The sequence below is a fragment of the Calonectris borealis genome, chromosome 3 (assembly GCF_964195595.1).
Source record: "Calonectris borealis chromosome 3, bCalBor7.hap1.2, whole genome shotgun sequence".
Lineage (NCBI taxonomy): Eukaryota > Metazoa > Chordata > Aves > Procellariiformes > Procellariidae > Calonectris > Calonectris borealis.
Window position 1 is genome coordinate 108768416 of NC_134314.1, and position 25463 is coordinate 108793878.

A 25463-nucleotide genomic window follows, 5' to 3' on the forward strand; every position below is an offset into this window, starting at 1 on the left:
GTATGTTTGTGAAATCCCTGTAGCCCTACAGAAGAAAACTGGGTTGCTACTAACGCTTTTGGCGTCTCAAGAAAAGTAGTATGGAGCTGTTGGTGAGGTCAGATGCCCCAGAACAGGCAGAACTCTCAGCCAGCATGTTTGGTGTGGAAGAAGAAAACAACAAAAAAAGACAAGCCTTACTTACAGAGCAGTTTAGGCACCTGTTGTTTAAAACAGCTTACTTTTTAAATTTAACTGCTATTGCTGCTCATAGCAAAAGAGCATGAGAACTGCACCAAATACTCTTTGGGCAAAGGACTGCTTGAGCAGACTGGGATGATTGGGTAGAAGAGGTTGAAAGATGTGAAAGGAATCCTTATCTGTGATCACAAGTCTGTCTGTTAAGACTTCTCTTCAACAATCCAAACGAGAATTGAGATGGTGTGGAGGTGATGAAAAAAGTAAGATTGGAACTTGGGAGTGAAGTGATATAGATGAAAACTCAGATTGAATGGAAAAACCTCAAAGAGCTGATAAAGAACTGAAGTTGCTTGTTATGTTCTTACTGATGGGATTAATTGCTACAGCTTGACCTGAGGCTTGCTCTGATCTCTCTGACCAAGTCTGGAAGACAGGCCTTGGAGAGCACAGGTTCAGGGAAAACATACACCTACTACATGCATTGTCAGTGTGTCCCTTCTGTTAGGCACGTAGTTGTGCTGCACAGGACAGTAGCTGGGGAGGTGGAGTGGCTTGATTGTGTTTCTCTGAAGTCAGCCCTACAAAAGTGCAGCAAGTGCTGGTAAGATTGGCTGAGAAGCCGTATAAGAAGCTCACACGTGGTGCCACTCGATAGTTTGTTGCTGCCTGGCTGTGCTCCAATTTTGGCATTACAACAGTGAATTAGTGTTTGCTGGGCTGAAGCCTGTAACACTCTGTGACCACCTGTGCTTCGGAGCCTAGGTGAGCCCCGTCGCTCCCCACTGCCCAGTTTTTGGTCGGTGCTGAACACCAGCGTGCCAGAGCGCTGCGGACAGGGAGAGACCAGCATTGCCAGGGGCAGCAGGGGCTAACGCCCTTGTCTGGGGCCGGCGTCAAGGGGGTAAAGCCTTCGGGGCCGTAAGCTTCTTCGTCTTTAGCTGTGGTGGCCGCGGAGGCAGCCGGCCGCCCCGCTCAGCTTGCAGAGAGCTGGGTCGGGCCTCAGCTGCAGCCCGGGTCGCGGCCCGGCGCTCCCCGCCTCCGCGGCAGGAACTACATCTCCCAGCGGCCTGCGGACAGAGGGGTCCGGCCGGTACCGTGCCCCTCTCCCGGCGCGCCGGTGGGTGGCCCCGGCAGCGAGCGCGGCGAGGCGGAGACGTGCGCGGTCCCGGTGCCCGCTCCGGCCGCGGCAGGTAACAGCGCCGGACGGGCGGTTGGCAGGCGGGGTGCGAGGGGAAGCCTGCGGGCTTGCTCCCGTGCCTCAGGGGAGAGGCGCTAAACCCCTCAGCGGTAGGGCTGTGCCTTACCGCAGCCGATCCGCCGCTCCCAGTCGCTCCGCAGCCGCCCGGCAAGACAACCGCAGTGCTTAACCGCGCGTTTCAGTTTCGAGATGTTGGTCTCCGGCCGTTACCCGGCGGCCGTTACCCGGCGGCCGTTACCCGGCGGCCGTTACCCGGCGGCCGTTACCCGGCGGCCGTTACCCGGCGGCCGTTACCCGGCGGCCGTTACCCGGCGGCCGTTACCCGGCGGCCGTTACCCGGCGGTTGCGGGGGCGCCCCCCTGCGGCGGCCGAAGCTGAGGGCAGTCCCGCGTTGCGGGCGGCGAGCGAGGAGCGTTTGTGGAGTTCCCTGCCTGGGGGGTGAAATGGTGCCTCTGCCCTCGCAGCCAGGGCGGTACGCAGCTGAGGGAAGAGGGTGCGAAGCGAGGGCGCTGGCCTGAACTTTCCATCCAGTAAAAGAAATTACTTTTATCGGTTATTCAGTGTGCGGCGTCTCCTGCCGAAGCCTGCAGGCATTGAACGCCGAGAGGGGGGAACGGGGACTGTTTAAAGCGGGCTCTGCGCCTACGTGCCTTAAATACTATTATTTTAAAGAGTGTATGCCCCTCTGCCAGCTGGCACTATCAAAATATTGTTAACAATGGGTATTATTAGAGTCTGAATAATAACAGTGGGCTGGGTGGGGATTTTTGGGTTGATTTTGGGAACAGGAAGGCCCTAGTTGGCTTTTTTGGGGGAGAGTAGATGTGACATTCTCCGACAGCTTGCTTGAGCCAGGGTTGTTTGCCCAGCTTAAGGTTCCTGATAAGCTGGCCTTTCTGCTGACAATACGTATGGAAACAACAATTTTATTTAGTGTTCATTGGGAATCTGGCCAGGTTTCCTGGTTTAGTTAGAATAAGTGGTTTTAACTATTGGCATATAAATAGTTTAATCTGGTTGTGGTTTGGTTTTTTTATTCATCTCTAAGTGGGGATATGAAATGGAACTTTTTTTTTTTTTTTTTTTTTTGGTTTATGGGTCATTTCCCAAACCTGAAAATTATTTGAATGAGTACCATATACATAGTTCTGTTTGCTGAACAAGCATTTTAGGGATAAGAAGAAAACCTTTTAAGTTAAATGACCGTATTTTGTTGCATAACTGAGCAATCTGCAAAGACTAAGCAAATGACGCACTCGCTTCTCAAGTTTGGCTCAGTTTGTCAGAATTCAGTTGGGATTTTGACTTTGCCTTGCAGTTAAAACATATCATAATCAAGTATGTTGCTTAATTTTCCAATTCTATTGAATTAGGCTGCTTTCTTTTCCCTTATTTTCATAGCATAGCTTCATCTAAAATAAGAAAACTTGCCTAGTTATTGTAGGTGAACCTACGAGATAGGATCAGTCTTAGAAGCCGCTGTTTCAAATTTACTTACACAGCCACAAATGCGGGGTTAATGTTTTGATTGGCACTATTCGAGATGCTGTGCCTCTCCTCTGAAACGGATATTGCTCCTGTCTGAAGTAAGCTAAAACTGAGACTTGAGTGCGCAAACTGCTAATGCTTACTGAAAATCGATGGGAGATAGGCACCAAAAGCAATTAGGTAGCTTTGAAAATCAATCCACAGTTGAAGTTGTCCAAGGACAAGGATTAGATCTTTGTCAGAGCTGAAGTCTGTGGGGAAGGTCCTGGCACAGTGTCCAGTTCGTGACTCTTTTTTCTACATCTTTTCCAGTTTGAATTTGTATATAAAAACTTGTTTGTGTTTTGCTTAAACTCTGTTTGTTTGTTACTTCTTCTCAATTCTGTTATTTTTTTCATAGGGGCAATCATGATGTTGAAGTAAACAATTCAAAATAGAGCACAGTTGGTAATAACCAGTGCAGCCTGAATCCACATGCAATTTGTCTCTATGAATTGCCCAAAATAGGTTTTGGATTATTAGCTGTTTCAAAAGGCCTTTTTCCCCTCTTTTGATCTACTACACTTGTATTTGGTCATTCCATAGGGTAATGCCATGTTTTCACCCTGTTTGTTTATCTGGGGTTTCAGCAAAGTTTCAGACATACCTAGTATTTTTAGACCTAGAACTGCAATGTTTTAGTATAGTAAGCACTGTGAAACAAGTTCAGGCTTCTTACTAGAATATACATGGCCAATTTGTTCTAAGTAATTACAGCGGGTAAATAAAAAGGTTTGGGGTAATAATTCCTGAATGGTAATAGTCCCAGAAATTCTTGTTTCTTCAGTAATAGTTTGTCAAGTAATTTGTCGGTGGAGAAGTAGCAAAGCAAGGATGGGGGTGGTAGGTGAAGTACAGCTTATAGCTCTAGGCAAAATGAATTGATTATCTTACGTATTCCTATGCACATTTCTTGTATTATAGTTGGAGTATTCAAATTTTGTGGCCAAACGAGTAGAGGTAAAGCCTTACACTTTGTGGTAGAGTGTGCACTGCTTCATTGAGCCTGCAAGAGTATTTTCTTCATGCAACGCACAATCCCAGAACCAGGGCAGTCTTCTTTAATATGCAAGTAACAAATGTGGCAAATAGATCTCTAATTACTGTGTAAGTCCCTAAAGAAAAGTCACTTGGAAAGTAGAGCATCTTGCTTCTTTCTGAAGAGCTTTGGTCTGCTTGTAATTAATGCTGAAAATACTTTTTCCCCTTCTGAACACTACTACTGAAAAAGTCCTGGATTCTTCCTCTGAACACATCATTTTTAATTAAAAGCTTTGTGTGTGTGCACACACATTGTGTGTGTAAATGAGTATTTATGTAAATAGTAAAGCACAAAAATCTACTTCTAAAATGGCATTTGCTTTAATATCTTGGTCATGCTAGACATAGCAGGATGGCTAATGCAATGATTTGAATATACTCTGGGTTTTATGTTGGTTTTTTTTTTTTTAAAAAAAGCGGCATTATCAGCTTTGATATCTATTTAAGCGTATTGTTATTCATTAAATGCTTTCTGATTGGCAGGGCTGGGAATATTTTTGTGGAAATCATGGTAGCCATGCTTTGTTAGTTGCTGTTTTCAATAGTGTATGATGCTGACTTCTAATGCATTTGACAGAATGAAGAAATAACCTGTGATGTTTTTGGAGGAATCCTACTGGGTAAAGAACAGGAGCTGTTTTCTAGGTTTCTTCTCTGAAGAGTGAGCTGTTCTCCAACATTCCTCCAACTTTTTTTTTTTTGAAACATGTCTGTAGAAGATGATTAGGTGTAATCCACAAGACAAGTAAAGGCTCAGCAAACTTTTTTTTTTTGTTCTTTCTCTACCTCAAGCAATCCTTCTCATATTTCTTGCACTCAGCAGTACATTTTTTTTTTTCTTCTTTTGAACTCTGCAATGAAAACACGTTAGCTATTGCTCTACCAGTTTGTTCTGTATGCCCTGGCTGCCCACCACATCTGTACCCTGAGTATGCTTTGCTATCTAATAGAAGATGAGTCTTTCTCTCAAGCTTAAATGGCTATGTATTATGAATCAAAAATAAAGCTCTGTTGAAGGACCTAGTCCTCTTGGCTGCTTCATCATGAGTGTTAATTGCTCTAATCTGGTGGGTACAGGTAGTGCACTTTTCTAGATGAAGCCCTTAAATACAAAGAGAACTTAAATATTTAGTTGTTATTAAGAGAGAGATGAAGTAGCAAGAATTGTTCTTGTTACATGTTTACTCTGGCACATCCTTTTGGTGTTGCAGTTATTTGACAGAAAATGATGACTACCATCTGTTCCCCTCCTCTCTCATCATTCAAAGTTCCTTTTCTCTTTGAGAATGAAGTCTTCATAGAGAGATAACAAGTTTCTATCTCTTCCTGTTTCCATAGTCACAATTTATAAAAAAAAAAATTTTTTTTTTCTTTTTACACTCTCATACACGTTTTCGTTCATGCTGTCCTTACTACTTGGAGTCACAATCCTAATTTAAATTTACAGCGTGCCTATCATCTTACTGTCTTGCCGGAAGTTTCCTCTGGCAGTCTTTATATTCATCGTTTCCATCTCCATACCTTCTTTTAACTGAAAGATTGTCATGTACTTTGTTCTTAAATACTTTGGAATGCAAGATATCAAACTGTTTGCACTCTTTTTTTTTCCCCTCTGAGGCACCACATACATGTCAATTCTGTATATGTTAATAATTAAAGGTTTTAGTAACACAGTTTTCTAACAGTGCTAATACAAAAAGCTTGTAAAGCTGCTAGTTAAAGAAGATCTTTCTGATTTAATGGAAGAATCTTAAAAGACTTAGACTAATGGAAAATCCCACAGTAAACAGAAAGACACATGCTGTGCCATACCACCAAGCAGTACGGGATGAATCTGAGTCTTATCTAGAGATCAGACCGGGCAAAACATTGGCAATAATACCATGGCATGGGAGGAAGGCAACCTTTTACTCTTTAGTACTGGAGGATTTGGTGAAGTTAAAAATAGAGCTGGAATTTCCCTTAAGGCGTGAGGAACAATTACCTCCATCTCATTTCCTTATCTGTAGTATCTAACTCTTTTGGTTCATCTGCACTTTTTTCCACCCCCTCCGTAAAATGCAGATACTGGTATAGGATGAGGAGGTTAACCTCATTATTGCTAGAAACTCTGGTGGAAGGAAAAACAGAACAATGTACTACTCATAATGTCTTCTCAGACATTAGAAATTAAATGTTGAAGTAAAGCTTGAGATGATCTTTGGAGTCTATTTTATTGGACTGTGTCATTTAGTTGGCTGGACAGTGGCTAAGAACTATTTTACAAACTTTTTACTGGCATGGTATCCTTCCCTTTTTGAACTGTAACATGATTTAAGAGAGCTCTGTCTAGAAGACCCCGCTTTCAGCTGTGAACACCCCCAAGTTGTATGCCAGGCTTCTGTTGCTTCTCTGCATGCGTGCAAAAAAACTCTCTTGTTGTTGTTGTTGGAATTTGAGGGTCATTAAATAGGGTAAAGGCTGGATAGGATAAATAGGATAAAATCTTTGCATGATCTAACCTTAATGTTGTAGCTATCAAATGCATTGTTATGAAAGTTTAAACAGTTCTTTCACCCTTAATTATCATGACCGAACAGTGCTGATTTAAGAATCCTTTAGCAGCTTTTCTGTCTGTAGAGTCCTAAGCAGAAGTTATTGCAGATGGAGAGTAGATCTCCTTTCCCCTGAATCGTAGGTCACAATAACGGACATCACACAGATCCTAGGTTGAATTCTGCCAGTTTGCATTTATGTAGTCCGCAGGCTTTTTTTAGACTCTCTGAAGGAAGTGGGTTTGTTCAAGCATAATAGAAGCAAAATAAGGAAAATTGAGATAAACAAGACATGTTTTTAAGCAGCACATAAGAATGTGTTGGGCACTGATTTGAAAGAGCAAGTAATGTTGCTTAAATATGTGTTCTTGTAAATTGAGTATCTTCCTCTTAAAAATGTGGCATGCGGTATTTTAAATTATGATTGTGAGATGAGCTTTGACCGGTCAGTGGTTGCATAAATATGCCACCTCTGGGTGAGGCAAAGTGGATAACAGTGAACTTAGTCCCGTACTACTTTTCGTTTATGCTTAGCTAGGCTTGGGTCTTGGTGCCTGACAGATTTCAGTGTAGTACTGAAGAGATGAAACCATTCCTAGTATCATAGGAAAAAATAGGTCGGAGTATGTTGTATAAGGTTCTCAACTACTCCCCTGGAATGAAGTGCATCAGGGACTAACTGCCGTAAGTAAAAGATCTGGGTGATGCATACGGGTACCCCCAGAGCCTTAAATTGGCTCTTTCTGTTGATTGTTACTGTTGTCCAAGGGGCAAAGCAGATGAACAGCTGCAAGGGAGCAGTGCCTCACTGCCACAGCCGCGGGGCCTTCCTCAGTGGTCATGGAGGCGTACACCCGACCCTGTCCTGGGAGAGGCCTAGCCATCCCCCTGGGAGAGAGTGTGTGGTTTCTCCTCCTTTGGGGAGGTGACGTCTTTCCTTGGTTGTAGTCTTCTAATTAGGTTCCTGCTGTACTGGCCAATGCCTGATTGCAAGCAGTCTAGAAAAGGAGTGTGGAACAGAATGATCTCATCTCTTCCTGCTGTTTTGGAGATAGCATTGTGTGCCACCTCCCTATGGCAATAAAAAATGTAAATGCTAAATTTCTTATCGAGACAAGCCAGAAACTCTGTTGGATTTGTATTTCCTGTCTTTGATTTGCTTCCCTGCGTAGGACACTATTTCATCCGATGCCTACCTCTCCTCCTTTCTTACTATGTTAATGTATCATTTTATGCTCACCTGGGAGATCTTATCAGTTGCATGCAAAGCAATTCCTGTGTTGCTAAGCTATTTTGAAGCTTCTCATAATGCTCCATAAACTACCTAAATAGGCAGCTTTTCTTATACAAATGTCTTCACTCCATGGTTTTCTGTCTGTTTCTGGTGTTACATAACGACAAAAATGCGATGCCTAGAGATGGTAGGACCTAGACTGAGGGTGCAGCTTCTGGGACTGAGCCATGTCTTAGTCCCTTTTAGGCTGTCAGTGCTAGGGGACCCTGTTACAGGTGCCATGGGTTTTTGAAGTGCTCCAGTGGCTTGTTTTTCCTTTAGATCTGTTGGGAAGAGTAACCTGCAATTGCTGCTCTTCAGGCGAACCGATCTGTAAACAAAGATGCTGCGGCAGAGGGGTGCCTTTTCAGTAGAACCTAATGGGGAAGTTTATGTAACAGAACAAAAATAAATGGAAACATCACTTCTAAATTAAGCTGTTATTTCTCCTGCAGAGTAATTATTAATCAACAAACCTTGTATCTGACAGTGTCAGAGTGTGCTAAGTGCTCTGAGCTACCTTGCAGTCTGCTAGTAAACCAACCTTGGAGAGAAAATGTTATTAACTCTAAACCACAATCACCTCTGGCATGTGTCTGAAAGCAGCATGGTCTCTTAGAGCTTTTGCTTCACCCACGCACTAGCTGTTTTGCACTGATAGGGTTTAATAGCACCATTTGGAGTTGTGGGCATTGTGCATCATTCAAGTCACAGTAGCTGGGTTGTGTAGCATTTGGGCCAAAATGGGTTTTCAGATGTTAGGTTGAAAGTCCTTCCAGTTGCTTAATTCTCCAATAACATGTTTCAGATGGATTCTAACGCTGCAAGGCAAAGGTGAATGATTACTAGTAGAACAAGATGGGGATTTTACCATTAACCAAGCTATTTCATAGATGACCTCTCTAAAAAATAAATAGCACTGTTCTCCAGGGCATCTGTTACTGGATACTGATGGAAGACAGGGCATGAGACAGGACATAGCTTTGATGTAAATAATAATTGCTTTGTTCCTGTGGAGCTATTAGCTCTGCCGTTAATGCACGAACAGAGGACAGTGCAAATCAAAATAGAAACAATGCTGAAAAACAAGAGTGTTTTCAGCAAGGAGCAGTAAGATACTGTAAGAAAGTTTTTGGGTTTTCTTGCAAACAATGTATATCTTGAGATGCACTTGGCCTTCTTCAAGAGGAGCTAGTTTTTGGGCTATTTACTGGATCCATCACACTTCAACGTTTTTCTTTCAAAACATGTTTTTAAAGTAGAAAACCAAAAACATTCTTCCTTGGTCTCTTTAGGATAAAAGTACTGTCTAAGGTATTTAAGTGCTGTCTACAAACAATATCCACCCTGGGGTACAGCAAAGTCTTGGAGCCTAAGTACTTGACCATGGAATAAATGGAAATATTTCCTTCTAAGGTCTTGCCTTTGGTCGCATAAAAAGAGGAAAAAGCCAAACCAAAACATGAACTCCCTTTGAAGTAGTAATTTTTAAAGGCAACATGCCAGCAGGGTTGCATCAAGAGACTTGCGGAAAAAAAAAAAACAACACACCAGTGCTTTGTTGTTTACATCTCTGAAAACTGCAAGTATAGAAAAGTTTTATTGTACATGTTTCTCCTTCTGCATTTGTGGTGCTGTATTGCTGTGTTATGGAAGAAGTGTAAGGGGCTAATAACTTCAATTTCACAACAGCTCAGTAGTTATTAGCAGAGGAAATTCTGGTGCAGATGCGTCACGACTGAGGCTGCTTTATGCCGTTCAAATAACACACGAGAGTTTTGGAGAACTAGCTTGAATAGCAAACTTGGGAAATCATTGAGTGCGTTTGCTCTAAGTGGTCTCCTCTCACCACAAGCTGGAGAGGTTGGTAGGAGCATGCTGCGTTCCAGTAACTCATCACTAGCAAAACAATCCCTTTGAGTGTGCTATAAACTGGTGCAAGTCAAAATACTGCTGATGCGCTTTGCCCTTTCTCTTCCTCCTGTGCACTCAGAAAAAAATGTATCATAGTTGGAGCTCTAGGCCCCAGTGTTCGTTGTAATTAGGAATTTTACAGGCAGTTTCAAGGGAACTGAGAGATTGAATATAGAGAGCAACTTGGGATCTCTCTCTGTTAGCAAAACATAATCCAAAACACAATCCAACGGTATCAGAGGTGGCTGCTTCCAAGTCAAAATGATACCTCATGCAAATCAATTTGTCACTGGCCCCAATTCTCTGCAATAGAAGACAGAACTTTTGTGAAACCTGAAATTGATTTTGCCACTTATTGCTGGATTGTAAACAAGCTCATCTTAAAGTCTGTTTGGAATTAATGGCAAAAATGGGTATCTTTTCACATAGCAAGTTCTTTGTACACACACTCCAGGGCGAATGCAAAATACATGTTTGCACACAATCCCTCCCATGTCTTCTGCTGCAAAAATTCTGATTTCTCAAGTCTCCTTGAGAGCAGATGGGGGAAGCACAAATATTTTCGTAGCTCTGGGTACTCCAGTGACTTAGGGCATACAAGTTTCTTGCTAGAGAATGGGCTGGGATTCTGTCCCTGGGTAAAGCAGTTCTGTGTTAAGTGCTGTGCCTCTGTCACTGTGTTGGCAAAGGCCGTGGTGCTGATACAGCGTAAGCCAGGAGAAAGATCCTCTGTTTTTCTAGGTACCCCAGCCATCCTGCCTGAACAATGGGGCTGGCACTGACAGCAGCTCTCTTTTCTCTTGGCACAGCTCTTTGTCACGGGGCTTTGTAAACAGATTGAAGTTGGCCAAGAGTTTGAATTTTTTGTATGTGGTGTTTACATAGTTATGCTGGTGAACCTTTGTAGTTTAGACGTGGCCTGAGTTGTGCTGTGATTTCAGGGAAGTTGCTGTTCTTCTCTGTGAAGACTTAGTAATAGAAATGCTATTAAATACTGTGGTAGATATTATTTCTATGTAAAGTGCTTTGAGGTTTCTAAAAGCACCTCCAGTTTTGCTTTGCAGTAAAATTTAATTGTGCTCTGGAGGCTCCTACTTGCATTGGTTTATGTGTTGAGGCAAGCTGAAATTGGACAAACTTTTTAATTTTGGGGTAAGTTATGGCCTGAGTATGCTGGAGGTGGGAAAAGATTGTTGTCTTGTGTTCCAGAGAACATGGTGAAGAAAAACTAACACCTTCTCAAACAACAGAAATTATGGAAGGACAAATGAAACAAATAAACAGATCAAGTTGTTTCAGTGCCTATCATTTCCATTTCTTCAGCCTCTGAGGATTAAGGAATTTCAGGTCACTTTTCAAGGCTGTAGCAGTTGCATATGCAAGCAGTATATTTTTGTAGCTTGCCGTCCTATCTGCATAGTGCCTGACTTCTCTTCAAATGTTTCAGTGGGTGCTTATTTTTACAGTTTTATTTATTTACTTATTGTCAGCCATTAGAAAATTAAACTCAAGAGATTGACTAAGATGTGTCCTGTCACATAAAGGTACTTACAAGACAGGTCAATTTTATTCCTGTTATAATCATGTGAACTCCCATTAACTTGTGTTACAATTCCTGTTTTGATCCAGGAATAAATTTTGGTCTGTTCTGTTGACTCTTTGAGCAATTTCAGAGCATCGAATTACTCTGCAGCAGCAAAAACAACAAGACCTTCCAGCTCTAGAGAGAATGAAGACTGTTCTGTGTCATAAACAATGCTTGCCCTACAGAAGTTTTGAAATATTTCAAGACTTATCAATTCCCCAGCAAATGAGTGTTTGAAACATGATGTTTTTTAAAATTATGCATTAAAATGACAGTATTGTTCCCCAAACCACCCTGAAACATTTCTCATACTTAAAGGGATGCTTGAAAACATTAATTATTAAAGAGTCTGAATAACTATTTTTTCTACTTGCAACATGAAACAGTTCAAATATATTCAAAATGGATTTTTTTTTTTTTGTTAAGGTGTTCTGTTTGACTAAAGCACAACAGCCCTGCAGTTGGGTTGTGCAGATATGCTGTGAAATCAGGTTGTTCTTTACTTTGACAGAATTTTATCACTTGGGGAAGGGTGTGTTAGAGCCAGGAGAGCATGCATGTGGTCTTCTGTTTTCTCTTTAAAACAGTTCAGAGGGAGAAAGAAAGGGAAGGTCCTTCTACCCTTTGCACTGCTGTTCAAGGGTTGTGTAAATATATCCCTGCCCCACTCCCCCAGGCAGATTGAGAGGTACAAGGTGGCTGCCCTCTTGCTCTTCATATGTCTTGGGGTTTTTTCCTTCCAAATCTGTAACAATAGGTATGTGAGCCTTACTGAAGAGATGTTCTGCTTTGGAATTTGTGGGAAATGTAGAGCTTCAGAGGAAGAGAAAGCATTAAACTTGAATTATATCCACAGTCACCTCCTTTACTGTTGAAGTTTAGCGGCAATCAGCAGCCACTGAGGAAGCCAACCTGGTGTGTTTAATCAGAGGACTATTTAATTACCAAGCCATGTGATCTCTTGACTTGCTTTGAGTTCTGTTTTTACTAAATGTCTTTTATGTAAAACACTTACTTCCTCCCCATTTAAGTTGCGTAGGTTAAAACATTCTATTTCTGAAATTTTACAGAAGTGTTGATGTCCTGTGAGTGACAGAATATGTAGATCGAATCCTGTCTTTAAAAGCGAGTAAACCTCTATAGTCTTTACAAAGCATGTCGCATGTCTCTGAACTATCTGATTGGGCTTACCAGAGTTCTGTTCTTCTCTTGCAGGCATTATGCTGCTCGAAGTATTCCTGGTTCTGGGGACAGTCATCATCTACTTCTTACTTTCCAAGAAGAAAGAAGAGACGTTACCCTTCAAAGAGGGATGGTGGGGTAAGGGACAAAAGCCTGACACTGAAGAAGATACAACTGTTTGGCCATTTAAGGTGGAAACTACAGAAGAAGAGCTGAGCGTAAGCAAATCTCTATACTGGGGACAGAGAAGTAAGAAATGGCCAAATAAATGCAGAACTTGTTTGGAAACGATTTTTAAATTGAACCAATAGTTACATTTATGAGAATGAGCAATGATGTCCAGGACTTGGGGGAAGGGATTTTTCGGTACTTCAGAAGATAGGTAGGGATAGGCAGATTTCACATCCTGCTATACAATTTTGTTCTCAGCGGCTGTTGCAAGATTGCTAGTAAATAAACCTCCTTTGTAAAGCCTAATAAACATAAAAATTGTGTTACAACTCTGTGTTCCTGTTTGTGCACCTTCCTCACTTTGATTGCGTAGACCAGAATAAGAACGTCTTTTTTTTTTTTTTCTTTCAAAAGCAATTACAACTATCTCATTTTCTTGACTGCTTTGTTTGCAGCTGTGTTGGATGCTGATTCTTCTCTAATTAATGATCTACTTTGGTCAACACTAATACCACAGTGGTAATTACAGTAAACACATATGTTGCAGAATTTGTTACATAGCAAGATTTTGATTGTGTGTGTTTAAGTCGGGGATTGCATGGTTTCATAGATCTGTGTCTAGTAGTGGTTCAAACAGAACTCATGGGATTGCTCATATTATTCATTTATAATGGAGTCCTATTTTACTCAGTAAGGCCTGTTTTTTTTAACACTTTGTTTGCCCTCCTTAGTGGAGGAGGACATTAATCATTGGACATTGATCTCCAATATGTTTTCCTCTTATGCTGCAGACACAAAGCTAGATAATTTCTAACTTATGGATGTTTTTGAAACACGCAATTCTGTATTATGACAGCTATTGCAACATAATCCATTGGTAGAAAACTCTGTTTCTAAATATATTCTTACATAAGCTAAGAGTTAAAGTTATGCTAGCACACATTACTAAAACATTTTAAAAAAAGTATTAAGCATGGACAAAAGCATGTATGTAAAGACATGTTAAAAACTTAATTTAAAAATCTGTGCTTTCTTACATGTGTTAAATGCCAAACCCAGTGACCTTACATACCAATATCTTGCCTAGACTGAGACTGCGTGCTCAGTGTGAGGCATGAGCCAGTGCATCTTAGTCAGAATGAGAGCTACCTCTATTGTTGTATTAGAAAATGCTGTTCAGGTTTAAACCCCACAGAGGTTTGAGCAGGATTAGATTTCTAGACCTGCCTTCCACTCTCAACTATTCTGTGGTTCTGTTCGCAGTAGGAAGGGGCTCTTGGCTGTCCTTCCCTGCTGAGTGATTTTGGACTGATTTTGCGGTATTGCCAGCATCCCCTGTAACCTTGAAGTGCAGTAGGAAGGTCACTTGAATAGTTATTCCAGATTGGGAAACTTTCACTCCAGTCTAGTTTCACCAACTTTGTGGCCATGCAAAATCCCTCAGTGTTTCCCAGTGAAAACGCCCAGCCCCTTGCTTTGGGAAGGAGAGCAAAAGATTTGGGCCAGATCCATGCATTGATTGTGAGGTTGGGCTCGCAGGTAACTGGGGGAGCAAAGTACCACGGAACGGCAACAAGACTTACGCTGTGAAGCCACACTGCTGTCAGAAGAGTGTGTTGTCCTCTGTGGTTATCAGGTTAGCCAGCCCTGCAAAACAAAGACAGAGAGAGTGTTAAGAACAGCTGTAAATGGAAGAGGAAGGAAGCCATCTGGAGGAGAAAAAGAATTGGAACAGCTGATGGAGCATCAGCAAAATGCACAGGTGTTATTAGAGATGTTATTTTCATTGTTCTCATTTCACTTGGGAACGACTAGAAACCATGCATAGTAGAGCCCAAGATGGCAGACAGAAGTGTTTGTAATGTCTCTTCTTTCTTTTTCCCTGTAGGACTTATTTAGGAGACTTGACCAGGCTCGATTCACTGAGCCACTGGAGAACAGTTGCTTCCATTATGGGACTAACTTGATGTATCTCAGGAAGGTTATCTCCTACTGGAAAAACCAGTTCAATTGGAAGAAACAAGTTGAAGTCCTCAACAAGTACCCACAATTCAAAACTAAGATTCAAGGTGTGTGGCTTTTTCCCTTAAAAAATAAACAGTAATATATAATCTTGTCTGCAAGGGATCTTGGTGGTAAGAATGCTCTGATTGTGTTGCATGGGCCTTCCCTCCCTGGCTGCCATGGCGTGGATCATTGGCATTACTGCTGAAGCAGCGAGAAACTCCTTCATCATAACTGAAGCCTTTAGGACAAGGAATGACAAATGGAATTCCCTTGTGCATGGATGGGTTGTCAGCTGGTGTTAACAGGAGCCAAGCACAGGCATTTGGAAACAGAACTGGATCTTAAGATGTACACATGTTCCCTGACTTGCATGCAATCATGCAGAAATACCCACAGATGCCTCCTCTTGCTCCATGTAGTTCCCCAGCTGCTGCTGTCACAGTGATGCCATCAGTCTGGCAGCCCTCCTCAGCTGGGCATGCTGGCTGCTCAGGTTGTCCCTGCTTGGCAGGGCAGATGCGCTCTACTGCACCATTTCAAGCATTCATAGGTTGAGAAATGCAGAATGCCTTTCCCTTGGGGTTGATGTGCTGCCAGGTGTGAGTGAATGGTTTGTCTTTTCATTCAAAGCACAGACACCTTTTGAAAGAGGCCATTCAGCTAAGGTCTGGTGGTGCTGGAGCTTGGTCAAACTAGATGTTTTAAACGCTTGAATTTTGGGGGTACAGTTGTAGATCTGGAGCACAGCAGGGAATTGTCTCACATGATGGCAAAATTCAAGCTTGAGATTATGCTATTATGTTTTTACTTGCACCCATAATTGTACATTATTTCAAATGGGGCAGTTCACTATAATATTTTAAATGGATTTGGGACAATAAATGATTTTTACACAGTGGTTAGAACATAAAGATTTAAAACATGGTTAGTGCTGAGAAAGATAAAAGCAAAAAGCCTTCCCTTAAAAAAAGAAAAAAAAAGATGTATCATCTGAGATAAGAAAGGGAAAAGAAGCTAAGGACAATGCACTATGTATAGCAATAGAAAGAGAAATTTCAACATTAGGAATGATGAGCCATGAAAAGACAAGATCAAACATACCGTATATCAGATTCCTAGCTTCTGTCATCACTTGAAAGTTTTTTCAGAGAATACAGAAATCACAGAATTGTCAAGGATGGGAAAATCTCAGTCAGTGAAACAGGGTGAGATTACTGGTGAGCTGGAGTTGATGTGAGCAGAATGTGCTTAAATACATCAAGAAGTGAGGCCTTCAGGCTCTACTAAGAGCAAATTATTGTTTCCTGGAAAGCAAAGCCCTGAATGGGTTTGAGGAAAAGCAGTTCGCCTGGAGCAACTAGTGCAATGCTCTGTGAGGCCTACTGCTTACATATTTTAAGGATCACAAAGGAAATAGGACTGCAATTTTTACCTTTTTACTTAACAATGAGGAGACTGGTACTAGAACATCGTTTCCTGTTTCCGTTTACTCAAAGAGATACTGAAAGCTTTGGACAAAAGGTAGAAAAGAACTACAAAATTGAACACTTTAAACCTGTTTTAGTACGGCATGTTTTTAAATCCTTGATTCAGCATGATTGGTTTTATCAGCAGTTAAGATGTGTGACTTGATTACAGGCGGCACCACAGACTAAGTAAGAGAATACTTAACTGAAGGCTTTTTAAATTCCTTTTGCTGTAACATCAGGATCAATGGCTGGAGACAGAAGCCAGACATGTTCAAATGGAAAGTAAGGCATGCACAAAACAAGGAAAGTGATTAACGCCCCCAAACAAACAGCTGCTAGTTATGATGGATTCCCTATCTCTTGATGCCTTCAAGTTGCAATTGTATGCCTTTCAGGAAGAAAAATCTGTGGTTGGCTGAAGCCTATCTAGTGCCATATAGAGACATTTGGGTAAAAATTAAGGGTACTTGGACTAAGTGATGTAATCGTCTCTTCTGCCTTTAATCTGTGTGAGTCACTGTGTTACCGTTAGTAGATTGCTTCACTTCTATGTCTTAATTTGCTAATTTATTTTAAAACAGAAATATGCCGACCTCATTTAGCTGCTGTGCTGCTTAATTGCCCACTGTAATATATATATACAATATATATATATGTACACACACACTTTAAGGTCCTTGGATAAATGGATCCAGAGAATTGCAGTGTGTTTGCATGCTCACCAAAAAAAGACTTCAGAAAAGATTTATTCATAATTTGTTCTGTGATTAGTTTCAGTGTCATGGTAAATTTGGACATGTTAATTATTTTATTTTTACAGGCATTGATATCCATTTTGTTCACGTAAAGCCTCCTCGTTTGCCTGAAGGCCAGTCTGCAAAGCCATTATTAATGGTTCATGGTTGGCCTGGCTCATTTTACGAGTTTTACAAAATCATCCCTCTCCTGACGGATCCTGCCAGCCATGGCCTCAGTGATGAACACATTTTTGAAGTCATTTGCCCATCTATCCCTGGTTATGGTTTCTCAGAAGCACCCCACAAAAAAGGTATGATGTATGAGAAGAAACTGAACTAACACCAGCCTAGTCTCGTAGTGAGATAGCCCCCATTAGCAGAACAGTAACTCCTGGCTGCTCTTGTTCTCCCAGTGTGAAACAAGGAAGGAAGAGGGAGATAAGAGTGTGACTTCAGGTGACACCATTGATTAGTTTCAGGAGCAATGTGTAGATAATTTACAAAGGACTATAAAAAGTTACGAAGTGACAACTCATGAATTGTAATTGAGTCAATGAATTGTGTGGGTGAGCAGGAAGAGTAAACTTAATTTGTTCCATTTGGGTATTTTGAGTCCATATTCAACAGCATTATACAGGTAGGTGAGAAGCAACAGTTGAAACAAATCAATTCATGTATCTACATAGTAGATTGCAGCCAAATACCTGCTTGTTCAGCTTGTGCTCTGAATTATACAAACACAAGCTGCAACAAATTGGAGCAAAGTAGTATTTAAAGTGATACTGAGTTTAGTATTTAATTATGTGTACAGGTGAATGATGTGGGGAAGGTTGGTTTTGCTTTTCTTTACTTCCCTGGTTGTGATTTATGTGGTCAGCATTTAGCGAAGCGGAGAAGCGCATTACTAGTGGAAACTTAAAGTTTCCAACTATCATTAAGATGAGATTGTGTTCACAGTAGACAAAATGGAAACACTGCGTATGCAATGCTTAGTGCCTCTGATAGGGCTCAGCTAGAGTATGACTACAGTTTAAAGGGAGTCTGGCAACCCCTCAGTTGGGCAAGTGTGTGGGCAACTGGTGGGGTTAGGAGAACACTAGTCTGCAACGAAGGCTGGATTTTCTCCTCATGGTTTCTGCTTGCTCTCTACACTTTCCCTGGATGATGTGACAAGGGTTTCCATATAATCTGTCAGACAGGCAAGGAAAAATGGACTTGTCGCTTTTTAGGAATTTGAACGTTGCCTTTATGGGGAGAATAAATGCTGCACAGTCAGAAGTGTATCTGGAATTAATGCAACGGTGTCTTTTTTTTAATACAGACTTTAATTCTGTAAGTGCCGCTTCTATTTTTTATGAATTGATGCTCAGACTGGGATTCAACGAATTCTACGCGCAAGGTGGTGACTGGGGCTGGCTCATCTGCACCAATCTGGCCCAGATAGCTCCCAAGTGAGTACCTCTTTGGTACAGTGCTGCATGATTGGCATGCAAAGCTGTTTTATTCTTTAAATAGTTATTTCTTGTGCACTTGAGAGTTCCTGTCCAAGTCTTCATATGAGCACTGTGTAGTTTCTCTCTACAGTGCTCAGTGTTAAGCAGTGATTCAGAATTACATACCTTAATTTATACTATATACCTGTTCTTTCAAACAGTTGTGCAGTAGTTTGTAATGGCCCCACTGGGGTCTGGAGTGGGATGAGTACTCATAACAAAAGGAGGATTTGTGGTTTAGTGTCCAAGAGTGTGTGCTGATTACTGACAGTTGCCCCTTTGACTTGTCATTTTTGTGTGAAAAGCCACACTACAAAGTACAGCTAAGGTCATGATGTAATTAGCAGGTCAGAACTTAAGTATGTCTATTTTTGTTAATAACATTTTAAATACAACAACTTTGAATCATATTTTGTTTTTGTTAATTTGTGGGGGCTTTTTCTGTTTTTATTTTTAGCCATATGAAAGGTCTCCATTTAAATCTAGCCTCAGTTACAAACATGGGATTCAGTCACCTGCTCTCCATTCTGCTGGGCCGCTATCTTCCAGGGCTCTTCGGTTTCCAAGATGAAGATGTTAGGCGGATGTTTCCCTTCTTGAAAGAAGGGCTCTACAGGATGTTGTTGGAGTCGGGCTACGCTCACATACAGGCTACAAAGCCTGATACCGTCGGTAAAACAAACAAACAAACAAAATCTTTTGAGCTCAGAATACTTAGTCTGTTCGTTTTAGTTGTACTTTCATAGAAACAAAACTTACTGCTTAAAATATGCAGAAAATCAGTTCTTTTCAGGGATATTGAAGTAGGAAGATTAGAGGTTTTAAAAGATGGGCTCCTTTTCTATATCCAACTCAGAAAAGGTTACATATTGGTATGTAGTACTACACTCTTGCATGCAGAAGTAGTAAATCTGGACATCAAAATTGCACATGCTTTAAAGTGCCACTGACTCATTTTCAGTTTTCATAAATAAAATAGTTTATTTAATACTTTTCCACTTCTGCTATCACTGGGGACTGTAATTCTATTTCAAATGCAGCTATGCTGAGAGCAAAAGATAGTTTCTTCACAGAGAATGGAACACATTCAAATGATGTAAACTACAAGAAGCTTTTAGCTGTCTCAGCACGTAATGTAGCTTATTTATAGGGATAACTAATACCTGAAAAGTAAAATCAAATTTAGTTCTCACTCTTTGTTCTGAATCACTTGCAGACTTTGAAGGAAAAAAGAAAGCATACCTATGAATGTTCTTTCTAGATGAGCTAGTTGCTCAGGTTGCTTAACTACTTTAAGTATCTGAGTATTAAGGATTTCTATTTTAAAAACCTCTTTTGCAACTGAATTGGACAACTGAGTCAAGAATACTGAATATATTTTAGCTTAATGCAGCAGCAATTCACTCATGGATTTTATTAAAAACGTAGCTAAGGAAACTATTTCATGATGGTTTTCCATAAACTTACCTATAGAAGCACTAAAATGTGTAGACAAAATGATAATTTTATGGGTTTTAAATAATTTTGCTTCCTTTGAGTTTTGATTTCTAAAAATTACTAGTCTGTAATTCTTTTTGTGCTTTAAGAAAAGGTGGGGAAGCTGGTAGCTGAAAGGAGCCTAGTCATGCTCCTTCTGCTGTGGTTTTCTGGCTGGTTCTTGTCCCTACCAGTAATGTGTGGTCTGTCAGAGCAGACTGCGCAGACTGGGAACCGGCAGCAAGTTCATGTTTTGGGAGCTGGAGCAGGATCATTCCTGCAATTTTGAGGACACAGAAGAGAGGAGCATGGTAGGTGGCAGGTTCCCACAGGGAGAAAGCCGCTCTGAAGAAGGGAGCGGAAGGTAGCTGGAAGCAGCACAGCCATGGAGGCTACCACAGTCTTCCTGAGACTTCTGGTGGTACAGGGCTACCTTGCAAGCTGTCCTAAGCAAGGAGGTTGTCTCTGGCTCTTGGTATATACTGTGCTTGCTAATACTATACTCTTGACTGCTTCAGAGCTGGCTTTTGATCAAAGTGGCTTGCATGGATTTGATTTTACACTTATTCTTTGGGAAACCTGCATGGAGTGTGGGTTCATTTTCAACTGACTGAAATAGGCAGCACCTATTCAAAGTACTGGGGATTGACGTCAATTTTTCCTGCATGTAAACTGATGTACTCTTTGTTCACAGTAAGTACATGAGAACAGGCTATTGCTTGTCTAGTTCTGCAGATCTGGAAAGCGTGCTCAATATAACTTTTTCAAACACTTGGTATTAAATTATCAATGTTAGTTATTTGATAACTGAAACTCAACTATCATGTTTAAATAGCAATTACTGATGAAATTGTGCTAGCTGTAGTGTTAGGCATCTTTTAGAAAGGTTGGGTTGCATGGGTGGAACTGCAAATACATTGCTGTTCCTCAGGAAAAGCTTTTTCTAAGGTTTTTCTGAGCAACTGGGACAGTTTATGGTCCCTGTATTTCACAGCACTAGGATGTATTAGCAAAGTTCCAGGTGCAGGTGTGTTTTTTCTGTCCAAGCAAAACAAACTATAAAAAGTATACTAAACCATGTTCTACATGAAGGCAGTTGGCTAGTGCTAATTCAGAAGATGGACCTTTTAGCAAAGCCTTGCTCTTACTTAATGACTTTCTAATAATAATTTAAATGTTTTTGCTGTTAGATAATGGTGCAAATTCTCCTGGTCATGTTTAGGCATGTGGGGTTTGGCCCCATAATGCTGTTTAATACATGACAACTTCCAGATTAATGGAAGCAAACCCTACTTGGCACATAGAGCTTAATCTTATTATCTTACAAGAAAAAAAAAGCCAGCAGAAATCCAATACTGTTACATCAGTTCAAAAAACATACAGTGTGAGCTAATGCGGAGCCTGTTGGTTTGCAGATACTATCAGTTTATGATTCAACAATAAATGGCTCCAACTTGCTCTACTATTTTATTTATTTATTTAAGAACACAGCTGCTGGAACAGCTTTGTAAAGTTATCTACCCTGTATTATAATGGGCCGCTTTTATAACCGTCTGAGTCCAGGAGTCAGATATTGCAATTTTACTTAAATTTTCCTCCTCCTTTTCAGGCTGTGGTTTGAATGACTCTCCTGTAGGACTGGCTGCATACATCTTGGAGAAGTTTTCTACATGGACTGATCTGGAATTCCGTAATTTAGAGGATGGAGGACTAGAGAGGTAAGCATTTCCTCTTATGCCTTTTTGGATGAGGTGACTAAGCCCGGAGTCATAGCTAAAGAAGTTTGTCTGAACTCATCACCTCACATCTCATAGGGAGCCTGTAGTGACCACAAATGGTACAGTGCTGTACTACAGCATGCAAAGAAGCAAATAGGCCTTGAAGGCTGATGTACTCCCTTCCCACTTTGATCTCCTAGGAAAGAGAGACGCCCTGCAACTTCTGGGGATTAAAAACTGACTTAGGTGGAAGAATCTCATTAAGACAGAAAAACAAAAGTTTAACCTACATTAAAATGCTGGGAAACAGAACTCATGATTCATTTTAATACTAATACTTAACTCTATGAATTTGCTTTAAATTGATCAGCATTGCTTCATCTACCTACCATTTGCTAATGAAGGATCATTCTTAGTGTGCAGCAGAAATCTGAGATGAAGTCTCCTTTGAAAATTGTTGAGATCCTGGCAGGAGTGGAGCAAAGGGGCATGTTATGAAAAGGTCCAGTGACAATGGATTTGAATAGAATGTTTGCACTGCATACAGCTAATTTGATAGGAAACATGCACTGTTTACAGCACATGTGTTGTTGGTGTGATGGCTCTATTGAAGGCTCACGGTAGCATTTCAAATTATGAATAAATAAATGGCACAAGCTGTTCCATGTGCTCTTCTGCTCCTACCCTCTCAGTCTACGGACAGTATAGACAGCTGTGCTTGTTGGAGACTGTCTTCCCTGTAGAAGTTAAAATGTCACTTCCCAATTTGTGTCTGAAAGCCTTTAAATGCTTAATTGGTCACTGACAGACAGAGGGGGAGTAACACACTTCACCTCTCAACTCTTAACCAATTTAACTATTTTTTCCTATAACTTTTTTTCTTACAACCAAACCAGTCAAGTCCCTGCTAAAGTAATGCAAAATGGTATTCTAGAATTAGTTCTAACTAAGCAATCATCTCTGGGCTTACCTATTCAGGAAGTTTAACCTGGATGATCTGCTCACCAATATCATGATCTACTGGGTGTCAGGCTGTATAGTCTCTTCAATGCGTTTCTACAAAGAAAACTTGCAGAAGGGGATAGGCACACAGAAACATGAAAGGTAAGTGGGGGTTTTTCTTTAAATATTTTGCCCTGAACTTAATTTTGTGCTTGCAGACAGGTTGCTTATGTCTTATAGCTGCTGAAAGTTTCTGAACGTTGAGAAAAAGCAATGCTGTATCACAACGTTCCTCCACAAGACAGGTCTGTTAGTTGATGTACTGTGTTGTGCTCGGAAAATATGGTAATTGGGTAAGAATCCTGAAGCATCAATAAAGAGATCTGACTTTACTTTAGTTATTAAATTAGCCTGTGACTGAGTCATGCAGTCAGTTTTGTTTATAGTTTATTTGTTTTCAGTTCTGTTACTTTTCTGGACACAGTTTGCCTATTTCTACAAAAGATTTAAGTCCTACCTTTGGAAGCAACTTCAGCATACTGACAAACTGCATCATTTGAAAGTCATTAAGACTGATGTTCCTGCTGTGTAGACTCTTAAGACAGCAGCTTGGCTGCATATACTTCTGGCAGCTTGAGTATTAGTGAAGGCTTAAACCTGCCCTGAGGTATTTGCAACCACAGCTCACTGCTATGGTATTTATTTAGCTGTGAAATGATGCTCCCAGGAAGCTGACTCAGTTCTTGAAGCTGTTGTGGCTACACTGTGGGCTATCTTGCTCCTGTTCTGCTTATATGAGATGAGCTATACGAACTTCTACGTGCCTAGAGGAAGGAGTCTCAAAGACGTACATAAAATTAGGCACCCTTTTTTCAGGCTTCCAGTGGTTATGTGCCCAACAATTTTTGTATCTGAATTCTAAAGTCTGTCACTTCTAACAACGCAGCTTATGTGTATGGGATATTTAAACCTAGAAAATGTTGCTCTGTTTATAACAAGCGTGGCTTATTCCACTTCGTAAGGTAGTCTTCCCCTCAAATCCAGTTGCTTCCCTACACTTTCTAATGTGCAAAGTGTTCTGTAGAGTGCATTTGTGCCAGTTAAAAGCAAGAGCTTTACAGGATAAAGTCTCATGTTCAGAAATGTTTCCTCTGAACTAGTCTAGATTTACTCTCTATTATTCCTCCCCCTTTGCAGCAGTTCAAGATAATTCTTCCCCTGTCTACCCTCCAGTTGTCCTGCCAGGCTTAACATGTTCTAGTTGTAATCTTCACTGTAAATCTCTCTCCAGCCCTTGTCAAATTGCGTGCTTTCCCCTCAATACATGACTCTTGAGCCCTGAATGCAGCATGAGGAAACTTGATACCCACCACCTCCTAGGGATCTCTTCTCAATTTCCATGCTTCCAATTCTCATGCCCTGGATCCCTTGCAAAATTGCCTTAATATTAATGTATGCAAAAATTTTATGTTTTTTTTTTCCAGGAATAGGAGTGTTGTCTAGTCTTCAAATTTAAGATCTGGAAGTCAAATTTTAATTGCCTAACAACAGTGTGCCCAACTGTTTAAGAACAACGTTTCCTTGGGACTTTCCATTTCTTGCCAAGTTAAGTGTTTGAAAGATTAAAATTATTCTCTCTCCTCTCTCAGGCTCACTGTACAAGTACCTACTGGCATTGCCTCCTTCCCTAATGAAGTCATGCACACACCCCAGGCTTGGGCCCAGAAGAAATACACCAACATAGTTTCCTTCCATTTCATGCCTCGAGGTGGCCACTTCGCAGCTTTGGAGGAACCTGAACTTCTTGCTGAAGATATTCTGCAGTTTGTTGGGAAAGTAGAGAAAGAGCAACTTTGGAGAAAGAAAGGAGAATAACTCCCCTAGCAAACAGCAGGGTAATTGCTTATAGCTTAGGACATGTACAGGCCTTACTAAGTCTACAGTAATCCATGTAATTAGATCTTATTCTTGACGAGATGTGAGAGAGGACAGCAAGAAAACTGCAGTATATCTCAGTGAGATACTGCTGTAGGGACCTACTTTGGTAGATTCTGAGTTGGTTTCTTTTGTTCAGCTAGGCTAAGTAGCATGATTACTTGGTTATCTTCTCCCCCAAGCACAGACTTCTAAAATCTGTTCTGTAGTATTCCTGACTTGCTTTGAAATTGAAAAATAGACCTTACAACTAATAATGTAACAGTTTAATTGTTATGAAAGGCTTTTTTTCACAGCAGCAGTAAAACTTGAGTTGTTGTAGGTGTGAGGTTCCCCACATAAAGAATGGGGAACAGCCTAGCAAGACCTAACTCGCATGAGTGCATCGGTTAATCAGCATCAATGATCTACAGTACCTTTAAACTAGCCAGCTGGCTACTGCTGGCTGCCTTTCTCTTCGAGCCTGGGCTGTTAAGCAGCTTCCTGGCTGTGAGGAAGCTCAGCTCCCCTGTGCCAGGCTTCTGGGACAGCAACATGTGAGGAGCTGCTGAAACACACAGGCGCCTGTAGCTCAGACCAGAAGGAGGGGTTGGGTAGGAGTAATTATAGCCCAAGCTACCTCTGCACTGAATTTGTACTCTTATTGAAAATCATAGCCCTGGATAGGCTCAAGACACTGTGGCTTTGCACTGCTTCTGCAGGGTATTGTAAATACCTCTTAGTAAATAATAAAAATATGATTAATTCAAAATTAAAAGAAACTTGCATTAAAATTTTGAATAATACCTGTGTGTTTCTTTTAAATTTTTTAGTAACTGAGATTTTGCTTGGTGACAGCACAGAGAAGCATCAATTCAGAACCTATTGATTCTGTACTGCATCTGTTAAAAAGGTCAGATTGAAGGCAAACTGCTCAAAGAAAATTGAATTTGAAGGGCTGTATGTTTTTGCCAGCAACAGTCCCTAGTGTGTGCAGTTGAGCTTCAAACGCTCTTAAACCGTATCCAGATGACTGATTTCAGTGCGGTTTTGTTCTCCAGTCACTTCAGATATACTTCCCTACCCCTGCAAGCACAGGGAA

The 25463-nt window shown here is 41.0% G+C and overlaps 1 protein-coding gene and 1 long non-coding RNA gene across 2 annotated transcripts; one reads left to right on the forward strand and one right to left on the reverse strand.

Annotated features, from left to right (window-relative positions):
- Window positions 1-1886: 1886 nt before the first annotated feature.
- Window positions 1887-18917, reverse strand: LOC142080948 (uncharacterized). Its single transcript, XR_012673180.1, has 3 exons — window positions 18827-18917; window positions 12444-14252; window positions 1887-8574 (listed from the first exon to the last, which is right to left on the reverse strand). It is a non-coding gene; the product is annotated as an uncharacterized LOC142080948 (long non-coding RNA).
- On the forward strand, window positions 12473-25167 carry EPHX1 (epoxide hydrolase 1). The gene is made up of 8 exons (XM_075147241.1): window positions 12473-12652; window positions 14494-14674; window positions 16902-17129; window positions 18140-18269; window positions 18769-18983; window positions 21397-21505; window positions 22484-22609; window positions 24097-25167. Exons 1-8 carry the CDS (start codon window positions 12473-12475, stop codon window positions 24320-24322), a joined length of 1395 nt encoding a protein of 464 aa, XP_075003342.1. The 3' UTR covers window positions 24323-25167.
- The last annotated feature ends 296 nt before the right edge of the window (window positions 25168-25463 follow it).